The sequence below is a fragment of the Ascaphus truei genome, unplaced genomic scaffold (genome assembly GCF_040206685.1).
Source record: "Ascaphus truei isolate aAscTru1 unplaced genomic scaffold, aAscTru1.hap1 HAP1_SCAFFOLD_2138, whole genome shotgun sequence".
Lineage (NCBI taxonomy): Eukaryota > Metazoa > Chordata > Amphibia > Anura > Ascaphidae > Ascaphus > Ascaphus truei.
In genome coordinates, this window is record NW_027455052.1 from 7,501 (window position 1) to 26,951 (window position 19,451).

Here is a 19,451-nt window from a genome sequence, read left to right on the forward strand (position 1 = left end):
TGTGTGTGTCTGCCCCCCTCCCATTCTGTGTGTGTGTGTGTCTGCCCCCCTCCCATTCTGTGTTTGTGTGTGACTGCCCCCCCAGTGTGTGTGTGACTGCCCCCTCCCAGTGTCTGTGTGTATCAGTGACAGAATGTATACAGACACCAACCCACTCACCCACTCACCCACGTGTCAGTCAGTCACCCACGTGTCAGTCAGTCACCCACCCATATGTCAGGCAATCAGTCACCCACCCACCCACCCACCCACCCACGTGCCAGGCAGTCTAACGTGTCAGTCAGTCACCCACCCACGTGTCAGTCAGTCACCCACCCACGTGTCAGGCAGTCAGTCACCCACCCACGTGTCAGGCAGTCAACCCAAGTGTCAGGCAGTCACCCACCCAAGTGTCAGGCAGTCTCCCACCCACCCCCCCAAGTTTCAGGCAGTCTCCCACCCACCCAAGTGTCAGGCAGTCTCCCTCCCACCCACCCACCCAAGTGTCAGGCAGTCAGTCACCCACCCACGTGTCAGGCAGTCAACCCAAGTGTCAGGCAGTCTACCACCCACCCCCCCAAGTTTCAGGCAGTCTCCCACCCACCCAAGTGTCAGGCAGTCTCCCACCCACCCACCCAAGTGTCAGGCAGTCAAACCCAAGTGTCAGGCAGTCTCCCACCCACCCATACACCCACCCACCCAAGTGTCAGGCAGTCAAAGTGTCAGGCAGTCAAGCCAAGTGTCAGACAGTCTCCCACCCACCCAAGTGTCAGGCAGACTCCCATAAAAGTGTCAGGCAGTCTCCCATAACCCAGCCACCCGTCAGGCAGTCTCCCATACCCTAGAGCAGGCCTGCACAACTCCAGTCCTCGAGGGTCGCAAACAGGCCAGGTTTTCAGGATATCCCTAAATCAGCACAGCTGGCTCAATTAGTGGCTCAGTCGTACTGAGCCACTAATTGAGCCAGCTGTGCTGAAGTAGGGATATCCTAAAAACCTGGCCTGTGTGCGGCCCTCGAGGACTGGAGTTGTGCAGGCCTGCCCTAGAGAAAGTGCAGCGCACCATGATCCAGAGAAGAGGCAGGTCTGGCAAAAATCTATCTTTATTAGAAAGTCATAAAAACAAGGGATGCAACCCCACCCCACTCTGCCACATAACCAGGATGCTGACGCCCACCTGATGACGTCAGAGCTACCATATGGCGCCCCCTAGTGACGTCAGACGTCTAGGTCTAAATCCCTGGCAATACAGCATAGAGCTGTCTTGGAGGACTGCAGCCACAGCCACACCTCTCCCCAGACTGAACACTCCCCCATGTGTGGCTGTGGCTGCAGTCCTCCAAGACAGCTCTATGCTGTATTGCCAGGGATTTAGACCTAGACGTCACTAGGGGGCGCCATGTGGTAGCTCTGACGTCATCAGGTGGGCGTCAGCATCCTGGTTATGTGGCAGAGCCGGGAGGGGTGAGTATCAGGGGGGGTGGTATATATTGTGACTGTTTTCTTGTGTTTGGTAGCCTTCACCTTGAGAAAGGCTGTATTTGACTGCCGAAACGTTGGACTTTATGGCATATTAAACCTCCTTTGAGTAAGACCGTGTGCCTGCTTCTTCTTCTTTGTCCGGCTACAGGAAGGGTCAGGAGACAGGGAGGACAGAGGCAGGAGAACCCCATCTGGCTCCGGCCTTGCCTGTCCCTACGAATACAAACATACAACCCCTCACTGAATAACATAGCCCTAACCCCATGTAATAATCCTGGGTGTAAACAAAATAATGGTTTTATGAATATTGTAATGGTTTATTAGGGACCTAGGAGGTGGCCAGTGGGGCTGTTATGTGTATTTGTGTTTATTGTGGGTAGCGGGGGTGGGTGAACGGGGTATTGGCCCCAAGGATGGGTGTTTAGGCCTACCGGGTGGGGGGGTAGTGGGAGGGGTTAACCCCTTCATTACCTTAGCGGTATTAACCGCTAAGTTAAAGAAGAGGTTAAGTCATCCCCCAACCCCCTGGCAAGGCCTAAACACCCAGCCAGGGCCAAATACCACCTCCTCCCACCCCCGCTACCCACAATAAGCCTGGCACGGGTGTATAACCCCTTCATTGCCTTGGCTGTAATGAAGTTGCCTGTAAATGCATTTTTTATGCATGGGATTCATGCCGGGGGTCTCTGGTGCTGATATCAATGGATATCAGCTCTGGGACACATGCATGTTATTTTCATCGCAGCTTCACCCCACCTTCTTGCCAACTTTTGTGGCGGGACAATTTGGAGAAGAAACAGCAATTTTAAAGTGGAGATCAGCCGCAATAAGCTGATCAGGGCTTATAGAATTGAGCGTGTTTGAAAAACTGGCGATCAGTGCCGAAAAGTGGCTTATCACCGCGCATCTGCAGATTTTATTTATTTATTTATTTTCCGGCAAAACAAAAAACGGTTATTTTTGCTCTAATCGCCAGCTTCTCTGGGCTTACTGAATCGCTGTAGGCGATTACTGCATGAGGGCCTTAGGGAGGATTTGTTCCTGTAAAGTACACCTAGTTTGGCATAGGATTTGGATGTCAGGGTATCAATGTGCAACCCAAATGTTAAATGGGAGTTGAACTATATGCCCAGATATTTCAAACCAGTAACAGGGGCTAGGATGGTATTAGAGCTGGTTTTTATCTGAAGCTCTGTCATTGGTAGCTTTAGCAATTTAGCTCTGGTCCCAAATACCATTGTTACAGTCTTGTCAGTGTTTAAAATCAGTTTGTTTTGGGAAATCCAGTTTCAAGTCTCAAAAAATCAGATTGAAGTACGTGTTCAAGGTCAGAGAGGCGAGGGCTGCGTGCATATAGGATAAGATCTAAGGCCTCTCACAATAACCCGTTGAGAAAATAATATTCCTATCTAACTGACATACGTATAAAATATACTCTACCAAGACCCCTAATACAGAGTTACCCACCTTATACGGGAGCAGCTGCCAGACGAGTATAGTAAATGTATCTTATTTCTTTTGCCACTGGAGGGCAGCGTGGAGTTACACGGAGTGGCGCCCTTAAGGACGACGTGCCAGTTAGGCGGAAGGAGACGCGCACACACTTTTATGTGAAACGGATATATTTGGGGAGGGATTTAGGAGTCTGAGTGAGAAAATTGATATTTTGTCACAATGGAAAAATGGAAAAATTAACCATTTAAATATGCACAGATTTTATCCCACTTTTGGAAATTAGGGATGTTGCCTAAAAGTTTGACAATGCACAAAGTGCCACCCCTGGGCTTTAATGAAGCAGCATTTGTGGGCTAAAGGGAACAGCATTCTGTATAAAGGTATTTTGGGCTCGATATAAATAATTGAAGCCAAAAACTAATATTAAGGGGCCTATGCAGAGAGCAGCGCCATTTTTTTATTTTTTTTTAGTAGAACTCGCCGCACGGCTGGCGAGAACCAAAATCTCGCCAGTTTTGAAAAGGGCCGTATGCAGAAAGGCACGATCGCCATCTAGCGGCTGTTCGCGCCATTAAAATGGAGAGAAATTCTAGAATTAGCTCCGCCAACAAAAGTTGGCAGGAAACTGGAGCTCACCGGCGAGAGTGAAAAGAAGAAAAAAAATCGCGCTTTTTTTCAAACATGTTTCACCAGCGCGCATCTCGCCGGTTGAAACTCTCCATAATCAAGCATGATTTTAAATGCAATTTTCTGACCTTTCTGCATATGGAGATAAAATCACGCCATTACAGGTACAATTTATTACCAATTCCAATTATTTCCAGCGCTGCTCTCTGCATAGGCCCCTAAGTAAATTGAGAATGGAAAAATATTCAGCACAAACGTACAGAATGTGATGTTCTGAGAGATCTTACAGATGTTATCAAATCCCACAATGAATGTATAGAAAATGTCTGTATAGAACGAGTCAAACAAGAATATGCCAATAAAACGTTTAATTGGGAGATACAGGGGCCACAATTCAGGTCAGTTAGCTGGAAGAAGGGAAGCCGGTCAGCCGGTAGAGCCGGTCAGCCTGTCAGCCAGTAGAGCCGGTCAGCCAGAAGAGCAGGTCAGCCGGTCAGCCAGTAGAGCAGATCAGCCGGTAGAGCAGGTCAGCCGGTAGAGCCGGTCAGCTCTGAGATCAGCATTACTTATATCCCCTAAACGTTGTCCCCTGCATGTAATGCGCAGAACAGCCTACACTGCATATACTGTACATGAGATACTAAACCCTTTCTTTTCTCTCGACTCTAATCTGAATGATTTGCTAATTGGTTTGTAATTAGAGAGATATTTGTAGCAGAATCCCATGTATGTTCTTTTTACCTTTTTAGATACCGTTTTGTGTTATAAAAGATATGACAGATCAGAGGGGCTTCCTGTTTGCACTCGTGTTTTGGCAGAAGTGTATATGTGACCCTATAAATCTCCATCACACCCGGCTTGGCAGTGTGACACTAGTGCAGCGACCTGGGGAAGAATCACTGAGCTGTTAGCAATAGATACAACGGATAGAAAAGACACTACACATAGGTTGGATTAAAGAGAGTATTTTATTTAAATAATTAATCTCTTTGCTGGGAGGGGCCTGCAGCACATTGCAGAGCGATATAGTAACACGCAGAGCAATGCACTGCAGGCCCCTCCGGCAGCAAAGGGGTGAAGACCAATGCAGGGTGTATAAAGATCTCACTGATAATTCATGCACAAAGGGCAGTTTGTTGCTGTGATCCAGAGGAAGGCGAAACATAACCCCTGCTGTGCAATGGGGGAAAAAAATTCCTTCCTGACCCCATTAAATGGCGATCGGATGGTCCCTGGATCACTGCACAGTGAGATCAGATGGAACAGCACAGATCAGCGTTGTTATACACAGGGGCACACTCAGTATATAGAGATGCGGGTGATGGGGCCCTTGTGCCCCTGTGTATAACTCACCTGCTCCCCCATCCCCCTGCATATCTATCCCATTCACCCCTTTTCCTCCCGCATACCTCGCAGGGCCGGCCGGCCATTAGGCGGTCGCCTAGCGCGCAAAGGTCCTAGGGGCGCATTAATAATCATTATTATTTTTTCCTCTTATTATTTCTAATTTATTTATCTTTTTTTAAAAATTATTATTCTTTTTTTTATCCAGTATTTTGGCGCCCTTTTATTTTTATTTTGCGTCGCGCTGGGGTGCGGTCGCACCCCCTGCAGCCCCGATAGCTACGCCACTGTTTATTTTATTATTTTATTTATCTTATTATTTTTTATACAACTGGGGCACAAATTTTAAGTTTCGCCTGGGGCGCATGAAACCCGTGCTCCGGCCCTGCTCCTTGTTCTCTCTCACCCTCTCACGCCCAATATCCCAATCTCCCTCTAGTACCTGCCCCTCCCGCAGCCTTCCTGATCTTATCTGCCTCTCCTGCGGTCAAACCAACTTCTCAGGGCCCCTAGAATACCCCTGGATCTACGCCCTGGCTCCTCTGCTACCTGCTCCCGGGGTCTGCTGCTCCGCCTAAAAAAGGTGAAGCAGCAGATCTGTCCGCACCTCTCGTATTCTGCTACCTGCTCCCGGGGTCTTCTCCTCCGCCTAAAAAAGGTGAAGCAGCAGATCCGTCCACACCTCTCGTATTCTCCTAGGCCATCGTCCACCACGTCGCCAGACTTGACATCCGCTTCGTCGTCTGCCTCATCGGCCGCCTTGTAGCCCACCTCTTCGCACCACTTGACGCCCGCTTTATCGTATGCCTCGTCGTCCGCCTCGTAGCCCGCCTCGTCGTCTGGTGGCACAAAGGGCACCACCTTCGTGCGTGTCCTGATCTGCAGGAGACATGAAGTGTTTGTAACCAGGGACAGTGATACTCTGTATCGCAAGAGCTCCTGTGCCACTTATACCCCCTCCCCAATACCACGTTATACCGCCCTCCACAGGGCAAATACCCGTTATACCCACCTCCCCAGGCTCAGTACCCAGTTATACAACCCTCCCAAGGCCCAGTACCTGTTATACCCACCTCACCAGGCCCAGAACCCGTTATACCCACCTCACCAGGCCCAGTACCCATTATATACCCCTCCCCAGAAGGTCATGTTTCTATTTATCAAAAATACATTGAGTTACCTCTGGTTTTCAAGCATGTCCTGGGGGAGTTATCACAGAGACACAGAAACGTCGCTGAGTTTGGTGAGTAACTCCCTTAAACTCTCAGCAGTTGAATTCCCCATTAGGCGCTTAATGCGTTAAAAACAAGCGTTGCTATTTCTTTGCATGAAGTTGCAGGTAATTGGAAGAGTTAAACAGTGACGGCTATTTCATCACTCACCTTCTTCCATCGAATCGGTCTTAGCGGTAGTGATCTCAGTATTATTTCCTCCTTAACATCGGATATCCATATCCATTCTTCGCCTCTGATCTGTATGCAAGACAATGCTTTAAGACAGGGTTGCGCAACCTTTTTCCCCTGCTCCCCCCTCCACCCTCCCCACCTTGTCTCCGACGTTCTGATGTAACGACGTCATGTGATATCACGTTGCTATGGTAATGTCACATCATGTGACGCCACGTTGCTGTCTCCAGAAGCCGCCGGAGACAAGGAAAGGGAACTTACAGAGGCCTTGCGCGCGATTTCCGGCATTTAATTTAAATGCTGTGGGGAAGAGCGAGGGGCCACTGTAAGCGCCGAGCCCCTCCTCCCCAAGAAAATGTCGCACCCCTCGATTTGCACACCCCTGCTTTAAGAGATATTCTGGGACCCTCCAATTCCTCCATCGGACCCTTCCTCATATTGACTGACCTTGCAGTGCTCTGCACTGACTTGCACTGACCTGCTATGATGCCTCTCAAAATACCATGCTAACTCATTCTGAACATACATGTGTCCTTTCTACATGTTACTCAGCTTGTATGGGCCACAGACAGCTTTCCCGGGGTCCAGGACTAGTTGCCACCGGGGACACTCACCCATGGGTCGGTGACCTTGCGAGAACCCACCCCCCCAACCTGTTTTCTCTTGCATTGCCATAGACAACAACATTTCAGCCTGCTGGCCTTTCTCGGTAAAGTGGCTAAACCCACTAAATCCAGCAAAGAAAGGCCAGCAGCCGAAACATTGTAGTCTGTGGCACAATAAATTATCTTTTTTTATTCAAATCCGTGTGCCCTTTTCCATCAATCATATTGTATACATTGGACGAAATGCCGGTCTTCCCTGAGACTAAGGGGCACCAGTAAAAGTATCACTAATTGTTTTTTTTGGTGTGCAGCAAATCCCCATCATTTTTGCGTTCTCTTGCTCTGCCCCAATCTGACACACCACCTTGCTCTCTCACCCCCCTCTTACACTCCCGCGTCACCCTTTCCTTCCCCAAAGGTTGTCCTTTAATCAGATCTTACCCAAATTGTCTCCATCTCCCTTGGAAATGTTCTGTCTTTAAACTGTGCGGCTCCTCTTGATCCGAACTTTCTTAGCTGACCCCTTTAGGTTTCGGCTCCGAGGGTCTAAAAAATAAGCGACTCCGAAAAGATGTGAAATATGCGCACGGGTCCTAATGGGGCACTGAGGGGGAGACTTAAATACTAGTAAATATAATCTACTGTGCTAACAAATATAATCTATTAACTAACAAATATAACTTATTAAACTAACAAATATAACTTATTAAACTAAGAAATATAATTTATTAAACTAAGAAATATAACTTATTAAACTAAGAAATATAATTTATTAAACTAAGAAATATAACTTATTAAACTAACAAATATAATCTATTTAACTAAATAAATATCTATTCAACTAAATAAATATAATCTACTTCAAAACAATACAATAAAAAGCTGGAGAAATGATACGTTAACCAAGCCACAGATTTGATGCCAATGAGCGTTGAACTCCTTGCAGATCCACCGTCAGCTGGTTGTGGCAGAAAGTGGTGACATGCAGTAGAACAGAGTGGTTGAGCTGTAACCACGGCAGTCAGGTCAGAAATCAACACAATATTTTTTGAAATTTAGAATGAGAATGTTCAGTATGTCACATTCTGGCCTCAGACTCTGAGCCCTGTCACATGTTAGCAGCTTGTGATAATAGAAAGTATCCATATACTGGGATGTAATAAGAAACATGAAGGTCATTTTATACTGGGTCCCATAACCTGCTTTATATGAAGTATCATTTTACACTAGTAGAGATATTACATTTTGAAAAAATAGCGCTACTGGCGACAATGTTCATTTTCTCTACAAATGATAAATGAAAAAGTTGGATAAAACGTTATATGTGTGTGTGCGCGCGCAATATATATATATATATATATATATATATATATATATATATACTGTAAATATTCCTGTATATTCATTTGCATGTCTTAGACAGGTCTGCAACCCTGTCTTTCACCATTATCTTTAACCTTAATAGTCGTGTATATATATATATATATATATATATATATATATATATATATATATATATATATATATATATATATATATATATACATACACATATAGTATGTATATATATATATCATACTATATGTATATATATAGTCTGTTTTATACACACATACACGTGTGTGTGTGTGTGTGTGTGTGTGTGTATATATGTGTGTGTGTGTGTGTGTATATATATATATATATATATATATATATATATATATATATATATATATATATATATATATATATATATATATATAGTATAACCCAGAGGTGCGCCAAGTGGGGGGGGGGAGATTTGCTGTTTGCTTTTATTAAATGCACTAACGTTCCAAATTCTGTCAAGTTTAAATATATTTTAGTTCTCAATTACATTGCACCAGATATCAACTTGATTTAATGACACCGATTGAATTGAACACACCTGTGAGTCATATAATGTTTATTAACATGAGGGACTATTTAACACCAGATAGCCCCTTTGGTGTCCATCCCCTGATGAAATCCGCAAAGGCGGAAGAAACGCGTAGGGACGGTTTACATTGTAACTACGGTGGCTGACCTGCCTTCGGCACCAGAGAGAGACCAAGGAAACACAAGCAAAGTCCTTCCGGTATCCAGTACCACATGCGTGGGAGTAATGGCGGACGCACGCTGCTGAGAAGCTCCTGACGGATGGTTGATATACACCCTGGAGAAAACGGCGTTCTCAAGTACTGGAATACGAACTAATCGTGAGATTGCAGAGCGGAGGTGACTGTGGTGTCTTCGTTTGGTGCATGGGCAGGTCCCATAAAATGCTTGTTTTAATCAGACAAATTGTAAGTGTGCATTTGTCATGTCCATGATTTATTAAATTGTTCATCTGATTTTACACAAGGATCGGGCGCTTTTTCTCTTTTCTTTTTCTAATAGGTACTATGGGAACTTGGTGAGCCCAAGAAGAAGCAGCCTGGACCTTTGTTTTATTCATTCATGGACTTCATTTGGACTTAAAGTATTTTTTATAGTTCATTTTTTTGTATTTTTATGCTATATTTTTTATATATTTTCAACAGATTATTGTAATAATTTTTTTCACATTTTTGCACATTTTTTATATTTTTTTTTTTGTTTGGTTTATGTACATTTTTTCATTATATTACATTTTATTTTGTATAGGCGAGCACCAGTTGGTTCATGTAAATATCTTAATCAATATTGGTATTTGGTGCAACATTTTGGCACACGTCACCAGAGAGGCAGCAATTTGGGTGTGCTGAAAAAGGTGCGCTGTCTTTAAAACTGTTCCTTTAAATTGTCATCCTCAATAGACAGCAGCAGCTTTCCATTTACACCCATCTTGCATTTGCATCTCTGGGACATCTGGCAAAATGATGAAAACTAGTAAGGAGCGTCTCATTAGGAGACAACAATATGCAGATTCAGCTGAAATAGATATGACAGAATTCAAAGAGGATACAATTGATCTAAAAACCAACTTTTTTAAGCTTGAAAGGTTGGCGAAGGAAGAGATGAAACATTGGCTTGATCTCCTTTCATTGCAGAATTATCTGGATGCCAAAATAGTCCCTAGGGGCCTAAGGTTTACAAAAAAAACAACATTTGATACAAATATTGATTTTAAAAATAAGTGGAATGACGCAATGGAGTCATGTTCCTTTACCCTAATAAAATTATTAATAAATTATAGGGAAGATAAGCTTAATGAAATCGCAAAAGAAATAGAGGAAACCCAACAGATCATGATTCCATATGTGGAAAGTGAAGAATTCCAGGAGTTGGACAAACTAGTTGACTCTAGGGTACTGAAATATGAAAAGGAGATCAGTGATCGCAAGAGTAGCAAATATGTTAGAGATCAAACTGACTATGCTACTGATAAAATCAGAGATTGGAGACGACATGATAGGAGAGATAGATCCAAACATTATACTCCAAATAAGTATTATAAAAAAACCAACCATAAAGATGACAAACAAAGGGACAAGAGTAGAGACAATTCAAACACTCACTCAACATCTAGTGACAAAGGACAGAACACTCATAGAAGTGAAAAGACAATAGCAAATACACAATTTTCCTGTCCTACAGAAAATAGATTTGAAGTCTTACAAGAAAAGGGGGCAAGTTGTGAGGAGACTGTGGTGATTGACAAAAGTAGTGGGGCGATACCTAAAACACAGATTAGGGATAGCAACAAGAACCACCCAGAAAATACTGTCCCAACCATTAAATCTCACACTGCCTCTTTTTTAGAATTAGTAACACAAGAAGAGAATCGGGAGAGAGGAAAATCTTATCCCCTGTGGGATCGGAAACCGACGTATCATACAAACACTCCACAACGGAGAAAAAGAAGCTGCGAGGAACCAGGGGAGGGAAGCGCGAACAAAGAAAGAAGGTAGGTAAGCTAAGAGCCAGCAATCCAGAGGTACACGGCATTTTCAATTTATAAACACATATTTTGTCTAGTAACCACATATCACTGCTGACCAAGGGTCTCTCATTTGCCCCCAGTAGTCTTCCAAACAGATTTGACCTGTTTGTAGACTTGAACAAATATATTAGGAAAATCACACTGATGCGACATTTCACGATGCAAAACAAGGAACAACAACAATGTATACTTAACACACAGGAGATAGCTTGCATTGATGCAATGTCCACCCTGTTACAAGAAGGGATACAAATAGAGGAGTCATCACATTTGTTGGATATAAGTCAGCTATCCGTTTATGAGCTAGATAGTTCTATATCATCTACGAATAATCATACAAATATTACATCACAACCAGGAAGACCCCTAGTTTTATATAGAGAACAAAGTGTTGATGGATCCGCTGATCTCCCTTCAGTAAGAGATACCAAAATAGTCCACTCTCCTTTTTCTGCAAAGTCCACGTATTTTCCTTACCATTCAAAGGGAGCATTTGTTGAAACTTTTTACACCATGGTTCTTAAGGATTTTGAACAAATGTGTTTAAATACAACATCAATACGGAATAGAAATCTATCAAAAGAGGAGAACATCGCACTTAAGGAACTTTGTAGTCTAAACAACCTTGTCATTAGACAGGCGGATAAAGGAGGGGGCATAGTTCTGCAGGACAGAACAGATTACCTGTCAGAGGCTTTTAGACTCTTAGGCGACAATACCTCATATATCATTTTGGGGCAAAATCCTATGGAAAGTTTTCAAAAGAAGTATAAAGATCTTCTTACTCAGGCTCTAAATATGAATGTCATTAACAAGTCAGAATTTGGTTTTCTTTACATACGGTTTCCAAGAACACCTATTTTTTACCACATTCCCAAGATACATAAACACATTTCCAACCCTCCTGGAAGACCCATTGTTTCAGGGGTGGAGTCGATGACATCCAGCGTGTCCCAATACGTGGATTATTTTCTACAACCTTTAGTCACACGATTGAAATCGTATTTAAGAGACACGTTGCATGTCCTCGACTCCATCTCTGGAATCATTTGGAAACCCACATACATCTGGGCAACATGTGATATTACATCTTTGTATACTTGCATTAAACATAATAAAGGTTTAGAAGCAGTAAAACATTTTCTTAATTTGGACACAAGTTTAGGCAACACACAATCCTTGTTTATTTTGCAGGCCATTACATTCATACTAGAACACAATTATTTTTTATTTGAAGACATTTATTATTTGCAGATCTGTGGGACGGCCATGGGCACGAGATTTGCCCCCAGTTATGCGAACCTCTACATGGGTTTGTGGGAGGAACTACATGTGTGGGGTGATGCAGATCTGGGGGCGAGTCTTGTGTACTATGGCCGTTACATAGATGACATCATCCTAATATGGGATGGTGATCAGGAACTCCTGGAACATAAACTGCAGACATTTAACAACAATGACATGGATCTGAAGTTTACTTACAATGTTAATAAGAACACGATTGTGTTTCTGGACTTAGAACTGGAGGCTCATTTAAATGGAGAAATCATCACCAAAACACACTTTAAAACAGTGGCCACCAATAGTTATCTACACAATAATAGCAACCATTACAAAAGATGGTTGGCCAATATCCCCAGGGGCCAATTTCTCAGAATTAGGAGGAATTGTTCTTCACATTCTGATTTTTTGGCCCAGGGGGAAATATTGGTTGAAAGATTTCTGGCCAAAGGTTATGACAAACACATCATACTGTATATGAGACATTTCGACAGGTAGGTCTCCTAGAGCGTAAATCTTTATTATCCAAATCAAACAAGGTTGGAGGGACCAATGGTGATTTTGGGGTCAATTCTGTCAAGTCACCATTTTTCATTACGACATTTAATAATTCAGTGAAAGGCATTTCAACAATTCTCAACAAACACTGGAGTATATTGTTAAGGTACCCAATAATTGGAAATAAATTACCAACTAAAGTTCCCATTATATACAAAAAAGCCAGAAACTTGAAAACCATTCTGGCACCTAGTCGCCTTAAACAGATTAAGGATCTTTCTTTGTTAAAACCGACAATAAATGGCAACTTTGTTTGTGGTAGAAATAGATGTATAACATGCAAACATATGTGCAAAACCAACCAAGTTACATCCTTTTTTAATAAATCTACACATACAATTAAGAGTCATATGGATTGTCTATCCTCATTCGTGATCTATGTCATTACATGCAAATGCGGACTCCAATATGTGGGGAGAACCACAAGGACTCTAAGCACAAGATTTCTAGAACATAGAAGAAACATTCTACATGGTATTACCACTCACAACCTATCTAGACATTTCTTGGAAATACACAACAAGGATCCATCATCATTGACTGTTATGTGCTTAGAACATATCCCTCTAGCATTATTAAGTGGCGACAGGGTCAAAAAACTGAACTTAAGGGAGACCTTCTGGATTTATATGTTGGAGACATTAAGTCCAGGGGGTCTAAACGACTGCATTGACACAAGTACTATAGTGTAATATAGATTCAACATCCACGTCCATTGACGGGATCTCAGAGGTCTGGGTTGAGCATGTTTAGCATGCTCCCTCCGGGGTCCTAGTCGGTGTGATTGTGGGACCCTTGGTCAGCACTGTATCACAAACACACAATATTTATCTTTGACACAATATTTATCTTTGACACAATCACATTCCTTTATCATTCTTAATAAGTTACTATGTAATAATCATATTTAGAATTTAAGTTCACTTATTAATATATAAACCATGTTTACACAAGACACAATATAAAACATAAAATTAATTTTTAATTCAATTATTAGTTAGTTCTATTCACTTGGATTGCTGCCTCTTGGCTTGTTAGTATTTCTTTTTCTTAAGTAAAATAGAGCTTCGCTTCTCTCCCCTATTACTCAACGTACAATAGTTTAATATAGACATTTACAAATACATATTCATCCTTTATATAGTGCAGTTATTATACCTAGAATCAGCACCAATACTAGTCGTCACATTGATATATTTTTAAAAAATAATATTGGGATGGTTATAATCCAGGTCCCTTTCACCCTTATGCTAGATTAATTTTTGCCCCCAATTATATCTATAGGGATCTTCTCTCTATAATGATATAGAAAAAAATCATTTAGGAACAATTGTAATTTGATCAATCAGGACTCTATATACCCAAAATAGGGTTATATTTGATATACAAATCTATAGCCATATAAAAGTTTTTGGCTTGTCTCTTGCAATCATTAACCACTGTTTCATCTCTTCTTTCCAGTTTACATATGGAGAGATACATTTAATGTTTCTCTCTTTTTCAAGCTTAAATATGTATATATTTTCTTATTAATTATTATATAATGCACAATTTATTGCTTTTTAGATATTAGTACGGTATTTAGATTTATTATACATATATGTGATTTATACAATTAAGGACATTATATTCATATTATTAGTTATAGGTAGGGTATGTGTATATTATGTGATAATGAATTGGTTCACGTTTCAAAGAAGACTGGCATATGTTAGATGTCATTCAATTTGAATATTATTATTATCATTATTTATTTATTATTCAATCTAACTATATTTTGTATATATTCTTTATAATTTTTTTATTTTTAGTATTACACAAACGTTGGAATAAGTTTTATTTTGATGTTCATATCCTGTTCATGTTAGTATGTAATTTGCATATAAATTGTCTAACTACTTCATCAGCAGCAGTATCCTCGTTTGCTGTTATTAAATGCACTAACGTTCCAAATTCTGTCAAGTTTAAATATATTTTAGTTCTCAATTATATTGAGTCCCAGAAAAAAAGAAAAAACACAAAAGCGCACCAAGATTGAGATTTGATATGTATTGACAACAAATAAAGATAATAATATGCACTTACATATATAAAAACTTTAATGGTCCAGATCACGATCGTCACTTCTATTGGTAGGGCAACATATGGGATGAAGAGGGGGGGTAATCTCAGTCCTCAGGAACAAGCCCCGCGCGCTGGGGCTGTATTCAGAGGCTGCGCTGCGTCTCTGCTTCACACGCTTGTCGGCGTGTTGATCTGCGTAGTGCGCATGCGCGGCAAATGAGGCCCCCTATAGTAGTCCCGGAAGTGCCCGCCCGTTTTCCGTTTCGATCGAAAATGGCAATAAAAATAGCAATAAAAACACTTGTGTGAAGACTGGCTGTATGTGATAAACAGACCAGCGACACCCTTCGCGACGCGTTTCGAATACAAAAGTATTCTTCCTCAGGCGATATCAGGGGCACCTGTTTGGGGTCCTTTATATACCACATAGATGATTGGTTAATACCAATAAAAGAACATCCAATCCACTATTGGTTAAATAGAAAAGGGGGATGGTTCAACTTCACCAAGCCTGCCCCTTAATGTTAAAATGAACAGGATATTGATGCTGTATTGCAGTGGTGGCACTTTGAGTAATAATTAGACAATAAAAGACAAAAGTGAAGTTGAACCATCCCCCTTTTCTATTTAACCAATAGTGGATTGGATGTTCTTTTATTGGTATTAACCAATCATCTATGTGGTATATAAAGGACCCCAAACAGGTGCCCCTGATATTGCCTGAGGAAGAATACTTTTGTATTCGAAACGCGTCGCGAAGGGTGTCGCTGGTCTGTTTATCACATACAGCCAGTCTTCACACAAGTGTTTTTATTGCTATTTTTATTGCCATTTTCGATCGAAACGGAAAACGGGCGGGCACTTCCGGGACTACTATAGGGGGCCTCATTTGCCGCGCATGCGCACTACGCAGATCAACACGCCGACAAGCGTGTGAAGCAGAGACGCAGCGCAGCCTCTGAATACAGCCCCAGCGCGCGGGGCTTGTTCCTGAGGACTGAGATTACCCCCCCTCTTCATCCCATATGTTGCCCTACCAATAGAAGTGACGATCGTGATCTGGACCATTAAAGTTTTTATATATGTAAGTGCATATTATTATCTTTATTTGTTGTCAATACATATCAAATCTCAATCTTGGTGCGCTTTTGTGTTTTTTCTTTTTTTCTGGGACTTGGTATCGCGGTTGGAGTTTTCCTGCTGGGATCCATATTGGAGGTGGGGGCAGACACCTTCAACACTAAGAGCTGCAAGAGATTAGAGAGGAACCACCATTCCACTATCCTAAAGAGCAAGAGCGCGGACTGGACTCAATTTTCTCAATTATATTGCACCAGATATCAACTTGATTTAATGACACCGATTGAATTGAACACACCTGTGAGTCATATAATGTTTATTAACATGAGGGACTATTTAACACCAGATAGCCCCTTTGGTGTCCATCCCCTGATGAAATCCGCAAAGGCGGAAGAAACGCGTAGGGACGGTTTACATTGTAACTACGGTGGCTGACCTGCCTTCGGCACCAGAGAGAGACCAAGGAAACACAAGCAAAGTCCTTCCGGTATCCAGTACCACATGCGTGGGAGTAATGGCGGACGCACGCTGCTGAGAAGCTCCTGACGGATGGTTGATATACACCCTGGAGAAAACGGCGTTCTCAAGTACTGGAATACGAACTAATCGTGAGATTGCAGAGCGGAGGTGACTGTGGAGTCTTCGTTTGGTGCATGGGCAGGTCCCATAAAATGCTTGTTTTAATCAGACAAATTGTAAGTGTGCATTTGTCATGTCCATGATTTATTAAATTGTTCATCTGATTTTACACAAGGATCGGGCGCTTTTTCTCTTTTTTCTCTTTTCTTTTTCTAATATATATACATATATATATATATATATATATATACATATATATATATATATACATATAGTATGTATATATATATATATCATACTATATGTATATATATAGTCTGTTTTATACACACATACACGTGTGTGTGTGTGTGTGTGTATATGTGTGTGTGTGTGTGTGTATATATATATATATATATATATATATATATATATATATATGGTATAACCCAGAGGTGCGCCAAGTGGGGGGGGGGGAGATTTTTCGGGGGGGGGGGGTGGCGCGTGGTTGCAGAGGCCCCGCGCACTTCCTCGAGGCATTACCTTGACTCTGCCGGCGTCACTCGTGTCCATGGCAACGCGGTGTTAAATTACGCCGCGGAGTCATGTGACGTCACCCTCGTCAAATGCCGCTGCAGGTCACGTAACGCCGCATCAAGGTGGATTCCACTCTGTAATTCCGGTGTCTCGTCTTGGTTGCGTACCAACTTCCCTTCCGGCGTCAAGACGGATAGTGTGGCAATAACGAGAAGAAAGTACCTACGCGTTTCTTCAGCACACGGCCGATTTCATCAGGGGATAATGCTACAACTCACTCGTAATGGTTTTATAGTCCTACAGTCCAATTGGTAATGGCATAATAGATCACATGTGTTACTGATTTTAGATAATACAGTAATAGATTCTTGTATGACACACACACACACATATATATATATATACACACATACGTATGTATATATATATATATATATATATATATATATACACACACATACATATATATATTTACACACACACACATACATACATATAAAACGGTCTTCTTCGGAGAGAAGAAGATATATATATGTATATATAAATATATATATATATATATATACATATATATGTGTGTGTATATGTGTATATATATATTTACACACACATATACACACACATAATGTTATAGGTTAGCGTTGCGTGAACTGGGGGGCGGGAGATTTGTCTGGGGGTGCGCGGGCGGGTGCAGAGGTCCCGCGCTCCTCCCCAAGGCATTTAAATGAAATGCCGGGGATCACGTGAGGCCTCTGCAACAGTAACACTGACCGGGATTCAGATACGTCTCCATGGCAACGCGGCATCATATGACACCGCGGGGTCATGTGACGTCACTCGACCCCGGAGCGTCATTTGCCGCAGCTGGCAGGTAGGAGAGGGGGCGCAAGACCGGGGGAGGCCAGGCAGGGGGACGCAGCTTCAGAAGTTTGCGCTCCCCTGTTATAGATTACCATGCCAACAAATTGTAATAGTGCTACAGGGATCAATAAATATTACATTTAATACTTAATTATTGTGATGTTTCTAATCTACTGTGTGTTACAAATAACATTAATATCTTACAACTGAATACATTGCAATAATGTGATACCTATTTATTTGTGATTTAAAGTGTGTTACATAGTGATAAATTATCTAATAAATAAATCTTAAACTAATCCCACACAGTGACTACTTAATTCTGTGAATAAATGTGTTTTTAATGTCATTACTATGAAGGAGATGAAGATATAGTGTATATATAAATTCCTACCTGCAAACGCCGTCTCAGCCTGTCAGAATACGCGCAGAGTGACCTGTCGTGACACGTCAGGTCACTCTGTAACCGAACCCGGATCTGTGACGCATATGTACTGAGGGGTTGGATCCCCCACGGTTATTTCTTGTTTTATTAATAAATAATTTACTATATTTTAATCTCTGGTGCGCATTGTGTGCATTTTTCTTCTTGTCTGCACAGTGCTTCAGATGCTGCATCTGAAAAAATGCCGGTGGATCGGGATGTGAGGTAGGGAAGTGACGTCCGCGCCGGAACGTTATTGCCACGCCTCCAAATATTCATTGCCACGCCCCCAAATCGCGCCCGAAGCATACCCTGCAAAGCCATAAAAAAGCTCAGACTTCAGCAAGTGTATTGCAGCGTGTGCCTTCCCTCCGTCTGAAATACTATAGACGCAGCCTTATCGACGCTTACTAAATAGGCCCGTGTCTCTCTCTCTCTCTGTGTCTCTGTCTCTCTCTGTGTGTCTCTGTCTCTCTCTGTGTGTCTCTGTCTCTCAAATCAAATCAGCTTTATTGGCATGACAAAAGAACATTTCAGTATTGCCAAAGCGTGAGTAATAGGGGGTGTGGGACAATGATTACACGAATACTAGGGGGTACGGTATAATGGTTATACATTACATTACTTTTGTCTCTCTCTCTGTGTGTCTCTCTCTCATTCTCTGTATCTCTCTCATTCTCTGTCTCTCTCTCTCTGTGTCTCTCTCTCATTCTCTGTCTCTCTCTCATTCTCTGTCTCTCTCTCTCATCCCTGTATGATAGGTATGTTCCAACTCTATTTTTTGCTCTTCTTTTCCGTTTGAGAGGAGGGAGTCCCTCACCTCTTCAGCCACACACCAGGAACGCTGGATTGCTTATAGACGTTCGGAGAGGCGGATACAGTCGTGGATTGCAGGCACTGATTTATCTGGTAAGTACCGCAAACATGCTTGAACAAGGGCCGTAGACATTTTATTTGATGGTTTAGATTATCATTGTCTGTGGTTGTTAGTTATTGGTATTAGAGTTTTTTGATGTTGTTACGAATCAAATACATTTTGAAGTAGTAATCCCCTCCGAACTGGGCATTCCTGGCCAATAATGCCCTGGCTGTAAGGGTTGAAGGGCCCAAGCAAAGCCCCCACCTCTATACACACTAACACTGCAGGGGCATCAGAGTGTCTCATTGTCATGGCAACGGGGGGTGTCACGTGATGTAATTTGTTTAATAAATTATTTTTTAAGGTGTCCCGGTTTTTCATTTTCGAAATCTGGTCACCCTATGTAT

The 19,451-nt window shown here is 42.1% G+C and overlaps 1 protein-coding gene across 1 annotated transcript; it reads left to right on the top strand.

Moving 5' to 3' along the window:
• Positions 1 to 9,555: 9,555 nt before the first annotated feature.
• LOC142477476 (uncharacterized) lies at positions 9,556 to 19,094 on the top strand (the record flags this gene model as incomplete). The annotated part of the gene is made up of 3 exons (XM_075582297.1): positions 9,556 to 10,786; positions 18,363 to 18,410; positions 18,991 to 19,094. Coding segments are annotated over exons 1-3 (1,183 nt in total), but the record flags the coding sequence as incomplete, so codon positions are not given.
• Between the last annotated feature and the right edge of the window lie 357 nt (positions 19,095 to 19,451).